The sequence below is a fragment of the Podarcis gaigeae genome (assembly GCF_964106915.1).
Source record: "Podarcis gaigeae genome assembly, chromosome: 12".
NCBI classification, from domain to species: Eukaryota; Metazoa; Chordata; class Lepidosauria; order Squamata; family Lacertidae; genus Podarcis; species Podarcis gaigeae.
Window position 1 is genome coordinate 11,455,585 of NC_139688.1, and position 14,628 is coordinate 11,470,212.

Genomic DNA, 14,628 nt, shown 5'->3' on the forward strand with positions numbered 1-14,628 from the left:
TAGGTCTTCCCCAGGAGGTACAAACGCAATCTCATCTGCCTACAGAAACACTCTCACCAAGTGACACATAATTTACACCTCAGGTTTGAAAGTTACAGGCATACCTCGGAAATATTGCGGGTTTGGTTCCAGGCTACCACAATAAAGCAAATATCGCAATAAAGCAAGTCACACAAATTTTTGGAGTGTGAATATTTAAGTTCTGTTTACACTATACTGTAGTCCATAGGGAGGCAAACTAAGGCCCAGGGGCCGGGGACAGCCCAATCGCCTTCTAAATCCGGCCCACGGATGGTCCAGGAATCAGCGTGTTTTTGCATGAGTAGAATGTGTCCTTTTATTTAAAATTCATCTCTGGGTTATTTGTGGGGCCTGCCTGGTGTTTTTACATGAGTAGAATGTGTCCTTTTATTTAAAATGCATCTCTGGGTTATTTGTGGGGCATAGGAATACATTCATTGGTTTTTTTCAAAATATAGTCCGGCCCTCCACAAGGTCTGGGGGACAGTGGACCAGCCCCCTGCTGAAAAAGTTGGCTGACCCTTGCTGTAGTCTATTAAGCCAGGCCCCCTAGCCAGCTCAACTCCTGTAGCCAGAAGTGTGGGTCTTCCTCCCGCTGGAAGCAGCTGGGCTGCCCGCAGCTGTACCCGTGTCCTCATAAGGAGGACAATAAAATTGCACATGCATGTACAAGACTGAATCAGGCACTCTCCAATCTTTTGCAGAAAATTATATTTTCATCTGCAGACGAGAAGCGATAATTCCTCATCACTGATGGTAGTGACGGCGACCCCAAAACATTTAAAGTGCTGTAATGTAGCTTCACTTAAGAACAGTTTTTTTTCTTCTCAGGCAATCAGATTCTACACTCCTAAAGTGTGTCGTGCTTAATGCTTCATTGTGAAAGGTGTGAGTCAGCTCCGCAGAATTTAAAATGGATCTCTGCTTACTAAGGCAAAGGGTTTTGTGAAACGTTAACAGCCAGAAAGACGCGTTCTCGGCATTTTTCTTGAAGCTGTCCCAAGAGGTGAAATATCGCAAGACTAACAGACTTTAACAACAAAACTCTTCCCCGTCCTTTCTGCACAAGGGGAGGCAAAAGAGGAAATAATAGCTTGCTCCTGATTTGCTGGAAAACAATGAATTCTGCAAACTATGGTTTGCTCCATTCAGATACAAAACTATTATTTTCCAAATAAGGAAAGATCATATCCCCATATATTGTGGCTGTTCATACGTGTGATGCCAAACCATGGTTTAGCATTACATCTGAATGCACAGCACTGTCTGTGTTTGAGCTATTTGTCTCGGGCTGCCTGGCAGTTGCATTTCTTACCTTCTAAACCACTTTGAATGGGCTTTTGCCTCTTCTGGAGGGATTTTAGCTTGCTAAAGGGTCTGTTCACATGTTCAAGGTGAAAAAGTTATAGCAAGGCCACGCCTTCATCTTCCTCACACAGCAAGCTGGTCCTGTGGAAGCACCTCCCATGGAACCAGATCCACAGGTCAGGATAAGGGTGCCATAGAAGAGGCCTTTTCCCAAGACCACTTGACCACAGAAGGGACCAAGGGACCTTGCAGCAACTTCCACTTTAAAATATTCAGCTGAATCAGCCATATCTGGACAAATCAACATGGCCGACGTGAACTCAGTGAAACAGATCTCTGAATTCTGGAAGGATTGATGGATGCACCACCAGTTTTCACTAGCAAGAGATAGAAAGAAAACTCAGAAAGTCCTACCTTCCGTGAAGCATGCTTCTCTGCACTGTCCACGTCTCCATCCAAGAATGGCATGGCAAATGAGCTGAGATCCTAGGAGAAAAGAAGGAAAATTAAAGTTTCTAAAGGGCACACAGACTAGAATAGAAATGGAATACATAGTATGTAAAAGGAAGCTTTGGAAGTCATTTTATAAAATGAAAAGCAGCTCAATAATAATAATAATAATAATAATAATAATTTATTTATTTATACCCCGCCCATCTGGCTGGGCTTCCCCAGCCACTCTGGCGGGTTCCAAAAAAATATTAAAATACTGTAATATATCAAACATTAAAAGCTTCCCTAAACAGGGCTGCCTTCAGATTTCTTGTAAAAGTCTGGTAGTTGTTGTCTTTGACATCTGGTGGGAGGGCGTTCCACACGGAGGGCGCCACTACCGAGAAGGCCCTCTGCCTGGTTCCCTTTAACTTGGCTTCTCGCAGTGAGGGAACCACCAGAAGGTCCTCAGTGCTGGACCTCAGTGTCCGGGTAGAATGATGGGGGTGGAGACGCTCCTTCAGATATACTGGACCAAGGTCGTTTAGGGCTTTAAAGGTCAGCTCTGGGATTGTTAACGCTGAGTGGTGTAGTGGTGTGGGGGTCACTTAACTTATTTGCTGGCTACTTATTCACTCCTTTGAGCAGTTTCACCCTTCCACTGTACAGTCCCAGGTAATGCTTGCCTTCACAAACAGGCATGGCTATTCTAAATGGCCTGCTATTCTATTCCTAATTACCTGGAAGGAGGGATATCAGAGAATTCCATTGAAAATAGAAATGGGAGCGGAAATTGCCAATGTTCATTTTATTCATCCCACTCCTCCAACAGAACTCAATCTAGCCAATGTAATCAGTATTTGCTGCAGTTGTTGCTTTCAGTCCGTAAACGGTACATAATTGATCATGTGTCAATTCCCCACCAACTTGCACTGAACAGGGTGGAATACTGCAATGACAACGCAACTTATGTACTGAATTACGTGTATTACATAAGCTACGCAGTTTTGCCATAGCGAACAGCAAGACAAATAACACCGTGTGAAAGGCGAACTGCAGCAGAAGGGAAACAGTGCTTCATGGGCAGAACAGAAAAATGATGTCTTCTTACTTCTGTGGTTGAGATAGGCGGGCATTCCACAGGGTGGGTGGGTGCCACTACCGAGAAGGCCTTCTGCCTGGTTCCTTGTAACTTCACTTCTCACAGCGAGGGAACTGCCAGAAGACCCTTGGAGCTGGACCTAAATGATGGCAGTCTTTGTATGTACAGTCATACCTCAGGATAAATATGCTTCAGGATAAGTATTTTCGGGTTGCGCTCCGCGGCGACCCGGAAGTAACAGAGCACGTTACTTCCAGGTTTCGCCGCTCGCGCATGTGCAGATGGTCAAAATGACGTCACGTGCATGCACGGAAGCGGCAAAACGCGGGCTGCACACGCACGGTCACGTCTTACGTTCTATTCAGGATGCGAACGGGGCTCTGGGGTACCACACCGTCACAGTGTGTTCCATTGCGCCAGAAGCAGTTTGGTCATGCTGGCCACATGACCCAGAAAGCTGTCGGCGGACAAACGTCGGCTCTGAAGTGAGATGAGCACCACAACCCCATAGCTGCCTTTGACTGGACTTAACCATCCAGGGGTCCTTTGCCTTTACCCTTTTTTACTTATTTATCTATTTATCTGTTTTTATCACACTTTTCTATATAAAATACCCAACACATCAAACAAAGCTAAAACAACTAGATCGTAAAATGGATTAACTATGATCCAAACCCACAGAGAACAGACGGACAGACATAAACTATTTCCCAAAATATATACTAGGTGAATCAGCTGTCACATAGAATCTCCAAGGAAATGAGATGCTAATAGCATTTTTAGATGAAAACCTATTGTCTCAACAGTAAACCTAAGATGTGTGAATATGACAAGTATGTGTTTGCAATTGCAGGTGTCGGGGAGGAAGTCTTGTCACGAAGGTAAGATAGGGAGACGTTCCTTCCACTGTATTAAACAGGGGATTTGCCTGTGCAATGTGTTACGGGACACTAATCAGATTGCCAACATAAAGAACCAACAGGAACATGGGGAAATGGAGAGGGGAGAATTCTATATATTTTATTTATAGCACTATTGCCCTGCCTTTCTTCCATGGAGCTCAAGGTGGATTACAGTGGTACCTCAGGTTACATACGCTTCAGGTTACAGACTCCGCTAACCCAGAAATATTACCTCGGGTTAAGAACTTTGCTTTAGGATGAGAACAGAAATCATACTCCAGCGGTGCGGCAGCAGCAGTAGGCCCCATTAGCTAAAGTGGTGCTTCAGGTTAAGAACAGTTTCAGGTTAAGAACGGACCTCCGGAACGAATTAAGTACTTAACCTGAGGTACCACTATAATATAATTACAGTAATGATTCAAAAAAACACTGGTGATAGTAACACAAACCACCTGGCATTGGTGAACTTTATCTTATAATTCAGCAGTTTCATGCTAAAGTCTCCCTCTGAAGGTCTTCTGTTCAAGACCTGAACATCAGTAACCTGAGGTACCACTGTATATTGTTTCCCCCCTCCAAATTTCACCCCCACAACAAGCATGTGAGGTAGGCCAGGCCAAGAGCAAGTGACTGGCCCAACATCACCCAGGGAGCTTCATGGCCAAGTGAGGGTTCAAACCCTGGTCTCCTAGCTCTTAGTCTAACCACTACACCATAGTGGCTCGCCAATTGTTTGTGAAAACAGAAATTCTTCTGAACATACTTGTTAAGATAGAATCATATAATCATTGGATAGTAGTGGTGGAAGGGACCCTGAGGGTCATCTAGTCCAACCCCCTGCAATGCAGGAATCTCAACTATAGCATCCATGGCATTAAAAACCAAGGAAGGAGAGTCCACTGTCTCCAGAGGGAGTCAGTTCCATGTCAACCAGCTCTTACTTTCAGAAACCTCTTCCTGAAGTTTTAGCCAGAATCTCCTTTCTTGTAACATGAAGTCATTGGTTTCAATTCTACCCTCCAGAACGGGGGGGGGGGGGGGCAAGCGTATTCCATCTTCCTTGTGACAGCCCTTGAGATATTTGAAGATGGCTATTATATCTCCTCTCAGTCTCTTCTTTTCCAGGCTAAAGGTACCCAGCTCCTTCAACCATTCCTCATAAGTCTCACAAAGGTCTGAAGTAAAATCAGAAAACAGGTAACATGGCTATCCTAGAGGCTTCAACACTTTCCCCAACCCGATGCCCTCCTGATGTTTTGAACTAAAACTACATTCATCCCTGACCATTGGTCATGCTGGCTGGCTGGGATGAGAGATGTTGTTCAAGGCATGTATTTCACGATGGGCAGGTCCATATTGCATTCAGGAAGGTGGTTTGATAGTTACCTGGGGTCAACCTTTCCTTCACAGTTGTGAGACTGAATCCTTCAACGCTCTTCACTATTTTGGTTTCTTTTAGTCCCTAAAGCAGACAAAAGGTTCTCTATGGCCCTTCTCCACTCTACACAACTCCTCTCTCGTTTCCAGAAAAGGGAGAACAGGAGATTTAAATCTACTCCTGCTCTCTCACACATGATACATGTTCTGCCCATCTTCTGAGTCAGTTAAAAGTAGCCCTGTTAATTCCAGCTCATTCTCTTTCTAGAAGGTTCTGGATTAGAATGCTCTCAAATGCAGAATGAGGGCAGGGCCCTGATTTCCCTAGCAGCCTCTCTCTGCATATCCCAGTATCATATTCCCAAGGGTAACTCAATAAAACACAAACATTTGCTATGCATAATATCACCACTCGCAATCTTCAGACCTTGCAGGAAGCAGAAGATATTCAGAACAGAAGATTGCAATCGGTGCAACACTTCAAATTAAATTCAAAGGAGATGATCCCTTTGTGCCACCATTCTATATATTTCCATTAGCAGGAGCTATGTTCTCGTTAAATTAATTAGCAATAATTAACAAAAGCCGGGGTAGCCAGGGTGGTATTTGAGCTGGTGATCAGACAGCTTTGACTGATGCGAAGAAAATTACACTTATGAGACAAATATGCCCAAGTCATCTTTAATTAAGGAAACAAAACTGTAATTGCATCCCTGCCTCTGCTGCTTGCTCACTGTTGGATGGACTTTTGTGCTTATTAAACAATGTGCTGTTTTAGTATGTTGTTATGTATGGAAGTGGGGACACAGGTGGCGCTGTGAGTTAAGCCACAGAGCCTAGGACTTGCCAATCAGAAGGTCGGCGGTTCGAATCCCCGCGACGAGGTGAGCGCCCGTTGCTCAGTCCCTGCTCCTGCCAACCTAGCCGTTCGAAAGCACGTCAAAGTGCAAGTAGATAAATAGGTACCGCTCCGGCGGGAAGGTAAATGGCGTTTCTGTGCACTACTCAGGTTCGCCAGAAGTGGCTTAGTCATGCTGGCCACATGACCCGGAAGCTGTACGCCGGCTACCTCGGCCAATAAAGTGAGATGAGCGCCGCAACCCCAGAGTCAGGGGTCCCTTTACCTTTACCTATGTATGGAAGTGAGAGCTGGACCATAAAGAAGGCTGATCACCGAAGAATGGATGCTTTTGAATTATGGTGCTGGAGGAGACTCCTGAGAGTCCCATGGACTGCAAGATCAAATCTATCCATTCTGAATGAAATCAGCCGTGAGTGCTCACTGGAAGGACAGATCCTGAAGCTGAGACTCCAATACTTTGGCCACCTCATGAGAAGAAAAGACTCCCTGGAAAAGACCCTGATGTTGGGAAAGATGGCGGGCAGAAGGAGAAGGGGGCGACAGACGACAAGATGGTGGGACAGTGTTCTCGAAGCTACAGCATGAGTCTGACCAAACTGCGGGAGGCAGTGGAAGACAGAAGTGCCTGGCGTGCTCTGGTCCATGGGGTCACGAAGAGTTGGACATGATTAAACGACTAAACAACAACAAATTTAGCAAACATGTGCTGAGAATGAGCACAGACGAAGAGGAAAGAGCGCTGCATGAACCCTTGGTACAAATTGCCTCCTAGGGCTGGGTTCAAATCCTTTCTCAGGTGCACGAAAGCATTTGTGCCCAGCCAAAGTACAACGCTCTATCCTCTACCCTGCAACCTTTTCCTGTTAAATGCCACATTCTCTGTTGGATTAATCTGCTTCTCAATAGCCTACTGTGCTCAATAACTCACATGTGCTCTGCCAATGAGTGATGGCCACTATTGAAGAACACTTTCTAACCTGCAACCTCTTCAATTCAGGACAAATAATGGTCACAGACGGGGAATTATTGGAGCTGCATGAGATGCAGAAAGAGAGAGAGCAATTCAGGCAAGTGAGGGCACCAGGGGGATTCAAGTCAGATTTCTTTCAAGTGATTATTTTTGCTTAAGCACCTGAATGTGGATGGTTTTAAAAGAATAAATCAGTAGTGCTAATCTCAAATTCTTGGCATCTCAGACAAACCTAAATTAGGCGATCCAGTGGCCTTTTACATCTTAAGCCCCAAATCTGGAAAGCAGCAGAGGTACGCAGAAAAGGGCATATTTTCCAACATTTCCAAAAAAGGGAAGCATCAATTTCAAACACAAATGCCCTATGAAACCTACAAATGTCCTATGAAAACTATTTTGCCTTGGGAAGGATCCACAGGCAAAGTTGTGGCTTGGTGCAGGGGGAAGGTGGTTAGCCACCAATGACAGTCCCAACTCCCCTGCTCTCTCATACCAGATTTCAAAGCTGAAGCTTCAAGAGCCGTGAGATGCCAGAGATTGCCTCATACAAAGAGAGAAAAGCTTGGCGATGTGGGTCCCCACCAACCCATAGTCTCCCCTGTGCACAGCTCCTTAGACACCAAACTGTAGGTAAAGGTAAAGGGACCCCTGAACATTAGGTCCAGTCGTGACCAACTCTGGGGTTGCGGCGCTCATCTCGCTTTATTGGCCGAGGGAGCCGGCGTACAGCTTCCGGCTCATGTGGCCAGCATGACTAAGCCGCTTCTGGCAAACCAGAGCAGCGCACGGAAACACCGTTTACCTTCCCGCCGGAGCGGTACCTATTTATCTACTTGCACTTTCGAACTGCTAGGTTGGCAGGAGCAGGGACCGAGCAACGGGAGCTCACCCCGTCGTGGGGATTTGAACCGCCGACCTTCTGATCGGCAAGCCCTAGGCTCTGTGGTTTAACCCACAGCGCTACCCACGTCCCACCCCAAACTGTAGAGCTCCCCTCAAAACTGAGTATGAGCAGAAGCTACTTGATATATAAGCTTGGCCCACCATATCTGAATAACACATAGTGAAGGCCACAGAAAAGTATCTGTGGGTCATGCAGCGAGGAATCCCTACACCCTGCTGTTAAAATGAAGGATCAGAGTTTGTGAAAACCCATTTGTTTCTTCTGGTTTATAGTGATGATTTAATTCAAGGCTCAAGCATTAGTTCATTCTCTTGGCTTTGACGTTCTGCACACTTCACCAAGGATGTGTGTGTGTGTGTGTGTGTGTGTGTGTGTGTGTTCGTTCGTTCTCTTGAAAGAGTGACAAGCTAAATTGTCAGGTGCCAGAACTGGGGTGGCTGGCTTTCAACGTGACTCCAAATGAGTGGGTGGTAACAGATGCAGAACGGTACATTCACACAACCCAGTAAGCAATGCAGCCTTCATCGATCTCCGATCATTCAGGAGGCAAACACAGGAAGAGCTACAACAGGAAAATGGATGGGAGTAGTACCAATCAAATCAAGCAAAAAGAAACCCAAGAACTTGATAAAAAAAAAAATCTGCTGATTTGGTTTTTGTGAATAATAATTATAATAATTGACTTACACCCTGTCCACCTGACTGGGCTGCCCCAGCCACTTTCGTCAAGAAGGTTATTGTTTGTGCAAGTAGGCTGTACATAAAAACTGTATGGATTTGTCTATGCTATTTACCAGCTGCCTCTTATTTATATACTTTGCTTTCATTTCTGGAAAGTAACTGGCCCCAAGGTCTACATTAAAAGGATTTATAAAGCTGCCACATTTCTAAATCTTTACGTTGTATAATGTAATTCTATTTGCGACTGGTGGGACTTGAGGTTCTTTGCTTTTTGTAGTTCTTTTGTGCTCAGAATTATGAAGCCCTCCTGTTACGGATAGAACATTTGTCACAAACAGCAGATGGACACCTACAGGATAAATAGAACAGGATTTTTTGTACTGCTTTTCAACAGGAGATAATGACAAAAGATGCCTGAATCTTTTTGTGTTCCCTGCGCAATGTGGGGCCCGCACAGTTATGAAACTTCTGCTTAAAAGCACACTCCATTTGCTTCCACTTTCGTGGGGTTATGCTGCATTGAACACAGTGGGACTTCTGAGTAGACGTGCTTAAGCTTGCATTGTACATTCCTGTGTTCAGATCAGTGAATGACCTGGGGCTACGGCATTGCAGACCTGATGACTGCCCCCTGAATGTATTATTCATCATTTATTGGATTTAAATCCCACCTTTCTCCCATGGAACTCACGGCTGAATGCATGGCGTCCCCATCACGTCTCTCATCCAGGCAGGGTCCAGACTCTTAATCTCAAGGTTGCTGGTTCGAGCCCCACACTGAGCAAAATTTTCCTGCACTGCAGGGGGTTGGACTAGGGGGTCCTCAGGCCCCCTTCCAACTAGTCTATGATTCAGCAAGATGGCTGCAGCCCATGCCCCGTTGTTATGTTTGTATTAAAATATCACTGAAAATCACTGAATGCTAGCATTTGATTGACGTTGGAGAGTGACTGATTTGAGAAATAAGACCAAGGGTACATATTGATATAGGAATGTATTAGATAAAATGTAAAGAAATATACAATAATAAGAGTACATTCATTTGTAAAAAAGGAATATACAACGAGATAGACAGTAAGTGTTGGTACATATATGATTTTGGAATAGGTTTTTTTGTCCTTTTTTTTCTTTAGGTATATAAACTTTGTACAGTGGTACCTCTGGTTGCGAAAGGGATCCGTTCTGGAGTCCCGTTCGCAACATGAGCAGAACGCAACCCATGTCTGCGCGTGAACGGGTCGCGATTCGCACATCTGCGCATGATGTCATTTTGCGCGTCTGCGCATGCGGCGAAACCCAGAAATAACCCTTTTCAGTACTTCTGGGTCGCAACCTGAAAAAACGTATCATGAACCAAACACAACACGAGGTATGACTGTATACGTGCTGAAAATTATATTATAATAAGCCTTGTAAAAAAAAAAAATCCCTGTACTGATTCAATAGGTGATGTGTCTAGCACACAAAGAAAGTAGACAAAACCCATCTTTGCATTCCAGCGCCATGTTAGCAACTTGAACTAAACTGCTCTGCCCTCTGGAAAACCACAGACCATAAGGTTTCATGCCAGGCACAGAGCGTCTTGCAAGTGTCATGCTCTGTGCTCAGGCAATGCAGAACATAGGCTGGGTACCAGCAACACTAGATAAAGACTCAGACTGAATGCAGGCCTTCAGGCTATCTTCCACAAACCCAAAACCTCTACATTGCCCCCGCAGGGAACAAACTGAGCTCCAGCCCTATGTAGTCCTGTGTGCACAGCTGCTTCCAAATTGTGAGTTCTGCCCAAACCAGAAGACACTCCTTCACTTACAGAGGCACAGCCCTCCCCATTGGTCTCCTACTAGGATGGAGTGCAGGAGTTTCTGCCTGCACCCTTGTCCTCCATGAAGTTTCCAGAGTCTGAAGATGGCAGTGCCACATCCTCTGGCCAGGGGGACACATGCGTCACAGAGTGGCAATGCTTCCAGGGTGTGACACATGTGCCCTTCCCTTTCTGTTTTGGAGTCTTCCATCACCTGACAGTAACCTGCTCTGGACCAGGAAGTTGAAAGCAACGCATAAATGCGGCGCCACAGCGGCGATCAGTTCTGCCTTTAAATTTTGTTCTATGCTGTTGTCCGAATCACGTAAAAATGTACAAAATCTTCCACCTCTCAGCAGTTTAGGAAAACAGCTGTTCTTCCTGCTTGCTCTGTGCATTCTTTTTGGTTAATAGCCATGAGTAATTCTCATGAGCAAAGAGATCAGCTGGCACGCAAGGATATTAAAGCCTGAAGATTACCGTTATTATCAATTGTTTACACAGTGCTTCTGATTCGCAAACATCTTTCGAATCCTTGATTTGGTTCATCTTCACAACAACTCTGCATACCGGGAAGCCATTGTCATTTCCATTGTTTCGCAGAGATTGGCAGCTCAGGTTGGTGGAAGAGTCATCTCTGCTCAAGGTTATTCAGGAGAGCAACATTCACCATGCACTCAAAACAACAAATACTAATATGGATAAAATAAAGTAAAATAAAATGGTAAATAAACAGAACTGAAGACTTAGGAATTTAAAAGAGAAACAGAAAGTCTATGTAGACCCAATAGGGTCAATTTTTATGAGAAAATGTCTGAGATTTTTCTTTTTTTCACCCTTCCACTTTGCAGAATTTCCCCAGGATATTCTCCAACTTTTTTCCGGTGTGTGTGAAATGGCTGCCATCCCCCACTTTCCCTCCAATGCTGTGGAAAGATGGTAGATCTGGGGCAAGGTGGGAGATACAAAATGGTGGCCAGAGTCGAAGTTGCTGCCACTTGTCGTGGCAGCTACAGCAATAACAACAAAAACTTCAAACTTAGGAAAACGAACAATAGCTGTGCTGTTCTCACAGTTAATGGTGAACCCCACCCCAGGAAACAATTAGAGAATTTCTATCCCCCTTGGAGAAATTTGGTGATATGATGTGCCGTCCTTCCCACCTGTACTCATCCCTTTTCTCCATCCACAATTACGGTGGGAAAACTCACAAGTCCACAAAGAGCTCTAATATTTCCAGATCTATATTCTTTGTGCATCTCAGCATGTGGGGGGGGGGGGGAATGCTACGCTGCTTCAATTCTAGAGTCTGTCCATGATTAGTGTCAAGCTTTGTTAAGATGGAGGCAGATGAAACTGAATTTTAAAAGACAAAACTGTGAATACATTTTTTTTTGTACCAGACTGTTCTGGAGACACAACCTGTTCTTATCAAAACATCTTCCGTGTTATGCAGCTAAAATGAGATGTTCGGGAGTTGGCAGAAGTAAATTTGAGAGATTATTCCTTGTATTATTATTATTATTTTTTAAAATCAAGTATGTGTCAAGAGTAAGTCTCTGGAGAACAGCAGGCTGAACATGGCCAGTCACAACTTGCATTGCATTTCTTTCATTTTCAGAGAGACAACTCACAGGATTCCTGGGCAGCTACCCGGGTCTCAGTACTCTGGCAAGGCCTATTGTAAACACCTGTCCCTAGGTCTCTGCTTTGAAATATGTGTGCTGGTGCTTTTATCAGTCCCAGGCAGTTGATGTACTGAAACTCTGAGGCACTGGTGGAAGTAAAAATGGCAGCTTCAAGATGCGCACCCAGATAGGAGGGACCCCCCTTACATAGAAGAGAGACTACTGAAAGGCACTTTGCTGAGGAAGAGACTCAACAAAGAGAAGTTTGCAGCAGGGGCTGAAACCTTAAACTGGTCTGGTTAGTGTTCACAGAAATGTGTTGTGAGATCACTCACTTGGAGTCCACATCCCATAGCCTCAAGATGCTCGGTGTTTACTCAGGAAGGTGGGTGAGTACAGTGGTACCTCAGGTTACATACGCTTCAGGTTACAGACAATTCAGGTTACAGACTCCGCTAACCCAGAAATAGTACCTCGGGTTAAGAACTTTGCTTCAGGATGAGAACAGAAATCACGCAGCAGCGGCGTGGCAGCAGCGGGAGGCCCCATTAGCTAAAGTGGTGCTTCAGGTTAAGAACAGTTTCAGGTTAAGAACGGACCTCCGGAACAAATTAAGTACTTAACCTGAGGTACCACTGTAGAAGACAAATTCTATGATAGAGGAATATTCTCATCGCTCCTGCTGCTGCTGCTGTTGTTGTTTAGTCGTTCAGTCGTGTCCGACTCTTCGTGACCCCATGGACCAGAGCACGCCAGGCACTCCTGTCTTCCACTGCCTCCCGCAGTTTGGTCAATTCATGCTTGTAGCTTCGAGAACACTGTCCCACCATCTTGTCGTCTGTTGTCCCCTTCTCCTTGTGCCCTCCATCTTTCCCAACATCAGGGTATTTTCCAGGGAGTCTTCTCTTCTCATGAGGTGGCCAAAGTATTGGAGCCTCAGCTTCAGGATCTGTCCTTCCAGTGAGCACTCAGGGCTGATTTCCTTCAGAATGGAGAGGTTTGATCTTCTTGCAGTCCATGGGACTCTCAAGAGTCTCCTCCAGCACCAGAATTCAAAAGCATCAATTCTTCGGCAATCAGCCTTCTTTATGGTTCAGCTCTCACTTCCATACATCACTACTGAGAAAAAGATCCCTGCTACCTGATCCTTTTAACTAGAGCAGTAGTTCCCAGTTAGCTAAATTCTATGGACCCCCTGTTTTTAAAAGCCAAGCCATAGACCCCCTACTTTTGAAATTTGTTATATCGCTATGATAGTTTTTATACTAATGGTGCCACGGACCACCAATTGGGAACCACTGGGCTAGAGCTATCAGGGGATTGAAACTGGGATGTCCTGCATACAAAGTATGAGCTTCGCCACTGGGCTACAGTCCCTCTCCAAGACGGAATATCATTTGCCAGCCTCACACTCCAAGTCAACAACCATGATTCAGGCTACAATGCACAGAGCTGCATTGTCGACTACATCAAGGAACAAGTATGAAATCTTATGAAGGCTGGCAGCTTTGATTCATTACAAAGATGAGCTATCTCTAAAAATCAATAGGATACATGGCCATATTTGTTTGCTCAAGGAAACTGAGCAATGCTGTCCTAGCAAGATTAAATGCCAATCCAAACTCTGAAGTTTGTGGCATCTGGTTCTGACAATGGCTAAGAAAAAGAAACAAATTCAACTGGTAGAAAGGAGCTCATATGATTATATTCAGGAAAATGGAGACAGATAACAAAGCATGTTTATCCATCAGTCTTCCTGGAAGGTATGTCATTAGACTGGCAATCCTGTCAAGTAATTTTATCAGTCCCACCATGACAGAGATGAAAAAGTGAAATTACGGAATGAGCATCAGGAATGCTTTTTTTCAACTATTGTCCTACAAAAACAAAATGCTGCAGTAAGTTTTAAGAATGGAGCAGGACCTTTATAGTGAGGGCACCTCTACTGCAGAATCCTCTCCATAAGGGGACTAGCACAGCCCCCTCCTATATAAACCTTCTCCAAGCATTTAGATCTTCAGATCAGGTCCTTTTCCCATCTGTAGATGAGTTGTGTTACGCTTTTACACAGGAGAGAGTCACCTTGATGGTGGGGCTTCAGCTCTGGAATACCCTCCAGAAGGAAGGAAGACGGGGGCCAACATTATATTCTTTTCAGTGCCGGGTTCAGACCGTTTTATTTTCTGTGGCTTTTAAAATCTACTGTATTGTTTTAGGTGATTACATAGTTTCTCGCCGATCATTATTTTGGGTTTTATTGCTGGTTTTAATGTAATAATAATAATAATAATAATAATAATAATAATAATAATAATGTATATGCTGCCGATCTCACTGGGCTGTTCCAGCCACCCTGGGCAGCTCCAAACAAAAGCACAATACAACATCAAACACTAAAAACTTCCCCGAAGAGGCTATGACTGCATTGCATGGTTGTTTTGTTCCTTAAAACGTCTATTTAGCTTTCTACCCATTTGGCAAGAGTTATTTATCACCGTAACCAGCCAGCACATATGAGGACAGAAGCCCAAACCCTTTGATGGTCTACAAACAAAATCTCTGGGCATTGCCAATACTCTTGCCTCAAACATGGGGACATCAAATTAACAGCCTGTTGTATTATAAAATTATAATGAC

General features: G+C 44.6%; 1 protein-coding gene across 4 annotated transcripts in view; it reads right to left on the reverse strand.

Moving 5' to 3' along the window:
* The window catches only part of PRKAG2 (protein kinase AMP-activated non-catalytic subunit gamma 2), a 205,081-nt gene that overhangs the window by 133,457 nt on the left and 56,996 nt on the right, over window positions 1–14,628 (reverse strand). For 3 of the 4 annotated variants that reach the window (XM_083705128.1, XM_083705131.1, XM_083705129.1), the window contains exon 2: window positions 1,744–1,815. Coding sequence is in view for 1 of the 4 variants with exons in the window: in XM_083705131.1 (XP_083561257.1) it covers window positions 1,744–1,815 (72 nt within the window). In the remaining 3 variants the exon portion in view is untranslated. Of the gene's footprint in view, window positions 1–1,743; window positions 1,816–5,151; window positions 5,367–14,628 lie in introns of those variants that run through there. The other variant, XM_083705130.1, reaches the window with a different exon arrangement.